The sequence below is a fragment of the Prosopis cineraria genome, unplaced genomic scaffold, assembly GCF_029017545.1.
Source record: "Prosopis cineraria cultivar Desert tree isolate PC_DT_omini unplaced genomic scaffold, ASM2901754v1 PC448, whole genome shotgun sequence".
In the NCBI taxonomy this organism is placed as follows: domain Eukaryota; kingdom Viridiplantae; phylum Streptophyta; class Magnoliopsida; order Fabales; family Fabaceae; genus Prosopis; species Prosopis cineraria.
In genome coordinates, this window is record NW_026555773.1 from 35261 (window position 1) to 45973 (window position 10713).

A 10713-nucleotide genomic window follows, 5' to 3' on the forward strand; every position below is an offset into this window, starting at 1 on the left:
TAGTTACATTTCTACAGGATAAAGCGGTGATCAGGACAAGGGAAAAGAGTCAGGACCGGCTTAGAGTTGTGAAAGTCGTGTGAACTTAGAGTTTTGTGTAATAAACCGAAAAGTTATGTATATATGTAGATAAGTTGCCATAGGGTTATATGCATGCTTTGAATGTTTAGAGTTGAAAAATATTGTGAGTTTTAGTGAATCTTAGCTTATATGTGGAATATAATGAAATAAGTTATTTAGGGCTAAGATTGAGTTGTGACTTTAAGAATGTAGATAGATGTGATATGATAGTGGAATGGGCCGAGTTATGTTAAGTTGTGTTAAATTGTCATTTATGAAAAATGGGCCGTTGAACAGTTAGATTTTGATATATGTGTGTATATGTGATGAAATGTGGTTAATCAAGTGTATTAGGTTCTTTTGGATTTGATTCAATGCCTTATGTGGTGTAATAAAACAATGGGATTGATTTGAGCACTTGGGTGGGTGAAATTTTTGTAAAAAAGTGACTTTTTGTACTTGAGTGTATTTCGATCAGACTGTTAGTTCATGTCTAAAATCATCTCATTAACTAGCTTATGAGATAAGTTTTTTATGGGTGTTTGAATTACTTCAATCGAACGTCGTATTTGAAAATGGTACACGCAGGAAGTTCATCATTTTTGTTGTCAATTGACAATAAAAAATTCGTATTGGCGTGCCATAGCGCACAACATAGAGGGTCAGGTATATGACTTTATGCCACATGCCACATCGCATGTACTGCACGCTGTGGTGCACAACACAGAGGGTCAGGCGTGTGGCTCTATACCATATACTACGATACATGTATTACATATCGCAATGCATGGCACGAAATTAGACTTTGTTTCTTTATTGCAAATGCATACAAATAGTGTTATGGACGCAACTGTTTGATATGCACTATGATACTCTGATATGGTATGAACTTAATGACTTTGTAAAACGAGTCTTGGGCCCAAGCTTTTCAAATAAATTATTTAATTACTGATTGGTGTGATTGATGTGGTGATTTAGTTAATCTTCTCTTGTGTCTGGCAGACATAGGAGGAGCTTACATAACTTACAGGTGAAAGGTGATATGCTTTATATACAAGGTATTAGGCTTAGAGTGTGAAGTGATAGACTTTAAATGCAAGCTTATAGGCTTGAGGAGTAAGGATATAGGCTTATGCTACAACATGCAAAGGCATAGGCATATAGGCTTAAAGTGCAAGGTGTAAGCTTATAAGCTTGAGGTGTAAGGGTATAGGCTTACCCTTCAATAGCCAATCAGAGCTCCAATAAACCTACCACCACTTGCTAGCGGAGAGATCGGAGCTCTAGTAATAGGATTTTTTGCCTTTTTATTTAATCTTGTTATTTAACACATTGGGGCTTTTTTGTCCATTCACCCCATTATTTTTTAAATATCATAATGAGTTTGGTCCTTAAATTTCATTTGAGCTTTGAGCACAATTTGACTCCTAATGAGGTCATTTTTAAGCAATTCTCCCAATAATTTTTCCAATATAACAATATAATCATGATGGAGAAGGATAATCGATATACGTATAAGTAGAATCATAAGCAACATTCTAAACTCAACACATATCTTTTTTTCAAAATGTTGCAAATACAAAGTGCTACATCAACTCTATTTAATTCTATTAACTAATTTTCATAATTTTAAATTTCTATTTTAAAAACTTATTTATCTTAATTCAATTTTTTCTCATTCCTCTCTCGTTATCTGTTCTACTCTCCCATCATTGTAACTCTACATAATCTTATTTTTATTTTTAAAACCTAGAGATCATGGCAATATAGGAATAATAATGATAAATAATATATTATTTATTATGATGAATAATATAATAACATTTTAAATTAAATTAAATAAATAAATAAATATATATATAAGTAGAATGTTGTCATTTATACTTTTATTTTTAAAAATATAAAACTATTTCATCTCAAATATCCCTTCATTAACCCAACTTTTTGTTAACTTATTTATAATTTCAACTTTTTTGTTTAAAATTTAAAATTAGAAGTAAACTAAGTGTAACTTTCTCATCTCTAAAAATCTTTTCATTATCCTAACTCGCCAACTTCTCAACTTCTTACTCATAATTTTAAATTTTAATTTTAAAAATATTGTGAAACTATTCATAATTTTAAATTCCAATACTTAAACAAATTCTAATTAACTTTCCTGCTTCAAAATTCTCTCCATCATTCTAACTTCCCCTATTTGTATTTCTAATTTTATTTTCTCAAGAGTAATTGCCTCTAAGTTATTCAAGCATTATGGGGTAGTTATTCGAGCATGATTAGACAGTTTATTGCACGCACCATATCTACCGAAGTTCATGCCATGCTATACTTCTAATAAATTCCAAGTTAAGTTCATTATGGTGATCATATTAATTAGTAGGTACTTCATCTTCCTCTCTTTCAAACTAATCAAGCCTTACTTTTGATCGTGTTCCTTCGAGATGTACCATTCATCATCAAGTTAATTCTCCTTCTAAAATTGTGTTGCAAATTTTGAAAGGTATGGTTGTCAAGTACATGTGTCCTTCTCTTTTTCTCCTTTTAAAAAAAGAACTCCACATTCAATTTTCTTTCTAATAACAGCCTCATGCTCCTAGCCTCCTATTGTTCGAGTTCATCTTTAAATATCATTTCTACACCAATTCAACATGCTAATGATGCAATCCTTTCCTTTAGGTTTAAGGTTCAATGCTACATCATTGATGCATCTAGATATACTACAATTGTTTTTTATTGTTGAAAAGCCCTAAATCATGCCAAGCTTTTCAAAGAAACTAATGTGTAGTAGCATGAGCAACCTAAGTCATTCTATTCTCAAGGAGCAAGCATTTTGTAACTAAATCAAGCTAATGACCATGATAAATTAAAATTTCAGAATTGAATCGAAGATTTTAAAAGAGAATTTAGATGTTTATGTTTGATTTTAATGTGAAAAAAATGCGTAGGAATCAACCAAGTATCAAAGTGGCTTTCTAAGACTAAGATCCATCACTTCTATCCTTGTTCTTCCTTATCTTATTTTAGATTCAATTGCTTTTTTCAATTTGTGTGTGAAGATGTCTAGGTGATAATGATTATAACCTGGTAATCACTTAGAATCCAATGCACAAACTACCCAAATAGATACACTAATTTATGATTCAATCCTTGAAACTAGTCTTAGCTCTTGCTTTGATCATGTTTAATACCTTAAACCAATCAAGATTATAATATTAACTAAATTTTAAGACCTAAACAATCGCTAATGTACATCCAAATAGCAAGAGATTGAAAAAAAATATGTATTCATTCATCAAAACCTTAAAGCATAAACATAAACACTTGAAATGTATAACTAATTCAAGAATTAAATACACTTCCTCTCCTTTTTGGAACATGAATTTTAGCCATAATGATTAATCTAAAACCTAGAATCAATCATCAAGAGCATGAATTACAGAATTAAAGAAGGAAAAGAGAAGAATTCAAAGCAATTAAAAGCAAAAAAAGTGTTTAAAAGAACTCAAGATGTGGCTTCATCTTCCTTGAAAAGCTTTGAGAATCTAGCCTCTCATGGTGAATTCTCTTTGAATCCAAGCTTGAATCCTCCTTAAGATAACTTCCATGGCTCCAATACTTGTTTGAGATAAAGGACTATGGCTAAGAAAGTGTACGAAAGTGGAGGAAAATGAGAGAAAATTCAGATAAAGTAATACTGAAAATTTTAGAAAAGTGAGAAAGAATCAATGTGAATTGTAATGTGTCAAATGAGGTGAATGAATGTGTACATGATCCAAAACCCCTATATTCAGCTTGTGATGGATGAGTTTTAGTTTATCAAAGTCATAAAATGTCTAAAACTACTTGACAAACTTAGTCAAGAGGTTCAAGAATGAATGTGGCCACCATTTAAGCTAGGTTAACTTGGATGCATATATAGCTCTTATCTTGTATGATGCTCCACACTTAATTAGAACTTACTAAAAACTTCTAAAAAGATTATCAAAGGGTGATTAAGGGCTGCTTAGTTGAAATTCTTAATGCTTAGAGTCATTAAAAGCTCTTTGAATTAACTCTTACACATGTGTCACTCTTGGGTCTTCTTACTTTGTAGCTTGTCTTGTAATTTTATATTTTGGCCATTTAATCTTCATCCAAATCCATGTTTGCATATGCCATTATACACATAAGAATTATCAAAGCATATGTGCAAAATTCAAATCAAAATTCAAAGCCAATTGCAAGATACAATGTCATTTTCAAGGTCTTAGGTTTTAAAACATGGTAATCTAATATTAATGTCTTTGTCTTGGAACATCTTGTGACTTATGTCTTTTGATGTTTCTTTGTAACTTAGAATGAATTTGAATTTCAAACTTGTTCCATTGATCTTAGGAAGACAAAAAACACAAAATAAGCTAATGTTCCAAAATTACTTAAAAATTGTCAAAATGAACAAAACATTCCTAGGCTATGAATGAATCTTTATTAATTCTTAAGGCCTAGAAATGCTTAAATATGCAAGAATTGAGTTTTCAAGGATGCAATACTGTAAGAAAATCATTCTAAAATCATGCAAATAATGAAATATGTCAATCGTGAAACCTCTTGCTTGATGAAGTTAATGCTACTAAGGCATGTGACTTTTATGTAATTATATTGTATGATTCATGATTGGTGTTTTAATTTTTATTAAAGGATGTTATTCTAACGCTTTGGTTCTATAAATTTAAAATTGAATTTTAGGATTTACACTTTTCTTTGTTTAGGAAATGTTAGCTTCTATATTTTAATGTGCTCCATGGCTTTCATGTGTAGACCGCATTTCTTGCAATTATATGTATTCCCATCAATGTTCCTATTTCATTTCAAATATCAAATAAAGTTATAACATTTTCTTCCATGAAGATTATTTATATTATTGATTAGTTTTCATTGATTTATGAATTCATCCTTAATTCCTATGATTTTAAACCTTCAATTTTTGGTCACTAATGCAACTGATATAATGTGAGGTAATAGGCTATCAAGATTTCATTTTCCATGCAATATCATAAACAACGCTTGGTTTCTAAAATCTTTAGCTTTTGTGACAATATAATTTTATTTCATAATATCATCATTTGATGTATTCTTTTATTACATAAATTTAGTGAATTGAGTCTTGAGGACTTATCAAAGTTAGAGCATGTCCCCATGCTTAAAATAGGTACTCACAAAGATACGTACAAATTATCTTCCAATAAAATTATCACATTGACAATGAAATTTGATCTCGCTTCTTGTGGGTTATGTAATAGATCCTTAGCAATTGAACTAACTTTTGTTGGTATTATTTGATGTACTTTCTTTAGCAATAATGTGATAATAATTGATAGTGAAATAGTTGGGTGAAAAAAATGATTTACTACCCAAAATATTTTTGCATAATTTATACATTTTTAATGTGATGATTTATTTTAAGTGATTTACCATGAATTGTTAACTAAAAAATTTAACTACTTGTACATGCTACTATTATTTTATAAATATTTTGTTGATTCATTTAACACCCCTGCTATATATGTATGCTAGCTGACAATAACATCTCCCATCTCGAGCAGATACAAAAACGAACGGAATAAGGGATTAAAAAAAAGGCTTTGTTGCTGTGAAACTCTAGGACACTAAAATATTTTCTTTTCCTCAGCATTTTTGGTACTGTAATTCCATCTACATCATCATCTTCTACTTGTAAGCTTCCTCATTGTCTTGTTTCATTAATGACCAATTCACACTTCACAGAAACTCTTCATACCAGCGCAACAACAACAGCAAAAAAAAAAAAAAATTTGTACCTTTTAAACAAGATATTAAAAATCAGACCAGTCATATAGATGAAATGACAATAGAAAAAAAATAATTATCGCACATGTAGAATTTCTTTGGGAAAGTGTGAGTTATGAATAAAAAATTTTGAAATTAAAAAAAGTAACATAATAAAAATGAATTTAAATAAATTTTTACATATTTAAATGAGAGATTTGCCGCGATCTAAATTCTCATTAATCCATACACAATAACACAAGTCAATTTGGGAGATCAAAGGCTCATGATTTTGGGATTCAATCTGCGCTGTGACATGAAAATATAAATTGGGGAATATACTGTTAGTGATTCGAAAACCGTGACTGATTCTTATTTTATTTTAACCAGCTGGATAGGGCCTTTAAATGTAGTCAACGCATAGATCAAAATGAGTAAATGACAACAAGATATCAATTGGTATTGTAATATATACATATATAAACTTCTAGTTGGCTGGTAATTAATCTTCCTGGCATACCTGTGGCCAGTTATGCTGTAAAAAGTTAAAAAAGAAATGTAAAATCAAATAGCAGTTGATGTATGATCATGAGACATATTGGGAAAGGGTATGCTTTTATTTTAGGTGCCGAATAATGTTGTATAATTTACTCCATTTCTGGGAAAATGTGATGTCACAACGTTAATATTGTCACGAATCCAACAAAACTTCGTTCTCATAACAATGATGCTCAAAGCCAGACACTCAGTTGTATTGCATGCAAATTTATATATAATTCATGTAAAATTATATTATATTAAAAAAATATAACTTTTAATCTCCAAACTTATTTTTAATTACCCATTCAATTAATAAATTTTGACTTGAAACAGCTCAGTGCTTATGGTTTATTGACTGGGAATGACCCAATTTTCATAGTTTATTGACTCGATCGATGATGTTCAGCTTTTATAATTCTTTAACTTAATAAATCATAAAAACTAAGTTCTACTGATAAACTATTAACTTTTTATTATCAATGTTAATAAAATATTTTTAAATGTTAACGAATTAAGTTTTAATTTTGTAAAATAACAATGAATTGAAAAAAAAAATAATCATTTAAAATTAACAAGATTAAAAAAGATATTTTACAAAATTAAGGAAACATTAAAATTTTATATAAAATTAAACACTAAAGATGCACTTTTCCCTTAAAAAATTAAATAGATGCATGATTGCCAACGTCAAAATCAAAACAAGCGATGAAGAAAACAAGAAGCAAATATCTTATTTTCGATGGAAACGACCCAGAAATGGACTTTTCACTGGAGATAACACCATGAAAACCTTGGAAGCATCAGTTAATTAAAGCAACCCCTACCGGCTTCCCAAGTCGTTTTCTCACGTTCTTCCTTCCTTTTAATCCTCCGCCATCCCTCCGTTTCCTCAATTTTAGGAGAGCCATTAATCAGCCAAACACATTACTGCATGATCATATCATGGCTCGTCAACCCAATATTATTATTCCCCGGCGTGATCATCATCATCAACAACAACAACAACAACAACAACAAGAGACTGTGATCGAGATCAAGAGATCCGTGAACTTCACAGGAGGGCTCGAGTTCTCAGGCCTGACCTACACAGTGACGAAGAAGAAGAAGGCTGATAGCAGCTGGGTGAAGGAGAACGTGGACTTGCTTCATAGCATTACTGGGTACGCCCCAAAGGGTTGTGTCACTGCAGTGATGGGTCCTAGTGGTGCAGGCAAGTCCACCTTCTTGGATGGTCTCGCTGGCAGAATTGCGAGTGGGAGCCTCAAGGGAAGGGTGTGTTTGAATGGCACAGATACAAACCCTACGTTGATCAAGAGAACTTCTGCTTATATCATGCAGGAAGATAGGCTCTTCCCAATGCTCACTGTGTATGAAACTTTCATGTTTGCTGCTGATTTTCGATTAGGTTCTCTTTCTCTTGCTGACAAGAAGCAGAGAGTAGAGAAGCTCATTGAGCAGCTTGGCTTATCAGTAAGCGCTGCCTCTTAACCTTTCTCTGCTTTAAATATGTCGTGAATTATCTTTTTCATCATCTTAGTTGTCTATACATGTGCATATCGACAATATATATATATATATATATCAATCGCCATCTTTCATCAGATTTCAAGACAGTTCATGTTATTTCTTGACTTTAAGGAGCTTGTAAATACTAGCTAGTGTTTGTACTTGTAGATTTGTTTTGACTTAGCTTTACCAGGTTATTTCAAAAGTATTATAAAAACTAAGAATATGCAGTTTGAGTTGGTGGATACTAGAAAAGCAGGGAAGTGTAAAGAATATTTAATTTGATGTATATTATTTTGTTTCTTATTCATCGATCAATTATATCAGGAAAAAACATATTTATTTTTTGAAATACTTCTCTTCATTTCCTTCATTTAAATGATCTTATAATGTGGTCAAAACTCTGATCTAGAAACTAATAGGTTTCTCAGCTTAATGAATATTGAGGAATGGATTAGCCCTCTAGCAATTAAGTATTATGAATTATTGATTCCCCCCCCCCCCCAAAAAAAAATAATCCTTCATAAAAATGAAAATAAGTAAGATGAGTATAACAGATAAAAATAAATTTCATATACGTCATAGTTTTTTGTGATATTTTCTTTTAAATATATACAATAACTATAGTGTAATGTGGAAGGTCAAACTTTGCAACTAAACACCGTCTGTCTTCTAAACTTGGTACTGACGGTGCGTTGACGACGCAGTCAACTCGAAACACGTACATCGGAGACGAAGGAACAAGAGGAGTGTCTGGCGGAGAGAGACGTCGAGTGTCCATCGGCGTCGACATCATCCACGGACCATCCCTTCTGTTTCTCGACGAGCCCACTTCCGGTCTGGACTCCACCAGCGCTCACAGCGTCATCGAGAAAGTCCACGACATCGCTCGAGGCGGCAGCACTGTCATCCTCACCATCCACCAGCCTTCCTCCAGAATCCAGCTCCTTCTCGACCACCTCATCATCCTTGCCAGAGGCCAACTCATGTTTCAGGGTTCCCCCAAAGACGTCGCTCTCCATCTGGGTCGCATGGGACGCAAAATCCCCAAGGGAGAGAATCCAATTGAGCACCTCATTGATGTGGTTCAAGAGTATGATCAGTCTGAGGTCGGTGTCGGAGCTCTCGCTGAGTTCGCCCGCACCGGAGTGAAACCCCCTCCGTTGTCTGACCAGGAATTCTCCCTCTCCACCGTCGCACAGTTAACCCCCGGTCGAAACCCTCGCCACGAGGACCGTTCCATGGTCGATGAGTTTGATCACAGTCTGAGAAGCTCCCATACACCCAAGTCCTGGAATACCGGCAATAGTGGATTGTTTCAAAAGCTTACACCTTCCCGCTTTAAGAATGAACATAGACTGCAGAATAATCCTTTACGGTAAACCAGAATTCCTTTCTGTTTTATAATATATATATACATATATATATATATATATTAAATAAACATTTGATTCTTCAAATCTCTGATTTGAGATTTTTGTTGTTGTTGAAAGTAGTAATGCTTCGCCTGGGTACTATACGTACTCGAACGAGATCCTCCCAGCAACACCAACTCCACATAGCAGTGACTACACAGTGAATGAGAACGACTATATGACTCCTCCGGATGGCATGCCAAAGCATCTGGGTCCGAAATTTGCGAACTCTTTCATGGCGGAGACATGGATTCTGATGAGGCGGAACTTCATAAACATCCGCAGAACACCTGAGCTTTTTCTCTCCAGATTGATGGTGCTCACGGTGATGGGCGTCATGATGGCCACCATGTTCAGGAACCCTAAAGAAAACGCGCAAGGAATCACCAACCGCCTCAGCTTCTTCATCTTCACTGTCTGTCTCTTCTTCTTCTCCTCCAACGACGCCGTGCCGGCATTCATCCAAGAACGATTCATTTTCATCAGAGAAACTTCCCACAATGCCTATCGAGCTTCCTCCTACACCATCGCCGGCATAATCACCCACACGCCTTTTCTTGTTCTGCAAGCTTCCGTCTACGCCATCATCGTCTGGTTTGCTTTGAAGCTGCAAGGCCCTTTTCTGTACTTCGTGCTGGTTCTCTTCGTTTCTCTCCTCTCCACAAACTCGTTTGTTGTTTTTGTGAGCTCGGTGGTCCCGAACTACATACTTGGTTATGCTGCTGTTATCGCTTTCACTGCTTTATTCTTCTTGTTCTGTGGCTACTTCTTGAGCAGCAAGGATATTCCTATCTATTGGCGTTGGATGAACAAGATTTCGACCATGACTTATCCTTATGAGGGGCTTTTGATCAACCAGTATCGGAACTCAGATGTGTTTGGATCAAGCCTGGACGGGATAGATATTACAGGTTTTGATATCTTGAACAGTCTTCATATAAGTACTGATTCGTTTAGGAAGTGGGAAAATGTGATTATAATGTTGTTCTGGGCCGTCCTATATAGGATTTTGTTTTACTTGGTCCTTCGTTTTGCTTCTAAAAACCAGAGGTCGTAGACAATCATAGAAGGGAAAGAGCGATCGACAAATCAAAATTTGTTGAAGCATTTCAAACAAAGGATTATTGCGTCTAGCAGACACTGTTTCATCTGTTTTCAATATTATTACATTTGGTAGCAACCATATATACGACTATTTGTGTATAGATCAGTTAATTTTGAAAAAATGTCACTGAGTCATGCTTATTGGTTCTCTCCTTTGCAAAAATGAAATAGTCATATATAGAGATTTAAACTATGATTGTCTCAGTCTGTGCGGACAAAGTTGACGAGTCAGTGCCACAAAATCTTATTCAAGAGAGTGAAAAGAAGCTTAAAAATTCTGCTGTAAAAGCCAAATAAGATATCA

At 33.8% G+C, this 10713-nt stretch overlaps 1 protein-coding gene across 1 annotated transcript; it reads left to right on the forward strand.

Moving 5' to 3' along the window:
• The first annotated feature begins 7326 nt into the window (after positions 1 to 7326).
• LOC129297141 (ABC transporter G family member STR2-like) lies at positions 7327 to 10474 on the forward strand. The gene is made up of 3 exons (XM_054935510.1): positions 7327 to 7854; positions 8598 to 9268; positions 9387 to 10474. The coding sequence occupies exons 1-3, from the start codon at positions 7327 to 7329 to the stop codon at positions 10360 to 10362; spliced, it is 2175 nt and encodes a 724-aa protein (XP_054791485.1). The 3' UTR covers positions 10363 to 10474.
• The last annotated feature ends 239 nt before the right edge of the window (positions 10475 to 10713 follow it).

Excerpts from the sequence above, each read along its gene's own strand:
- LOC129297141 (XM_054935510.1), top strand. The coding sequence starts at position 7,327 with ATGGCTCGTCAACCCAATATTATTATTCCCCGGCGTGATCATCATCAT. Across the intron at positions 7,855-8,597 it reads TTGAGCAGCTTGGCTTATCA|TCAACTCGAAACACGTACAT; the intron begins GTAAGCGCTGCC and ends TTGACGACGCAG. Across the intron at positions 9,269-9,386 it reads CTGCAGAATAATCCTTTACG|TAATGCTTCGCCTGGGTACT; the intron begins GTAAACCAGAAT and ends TGTTGAAAGTAG.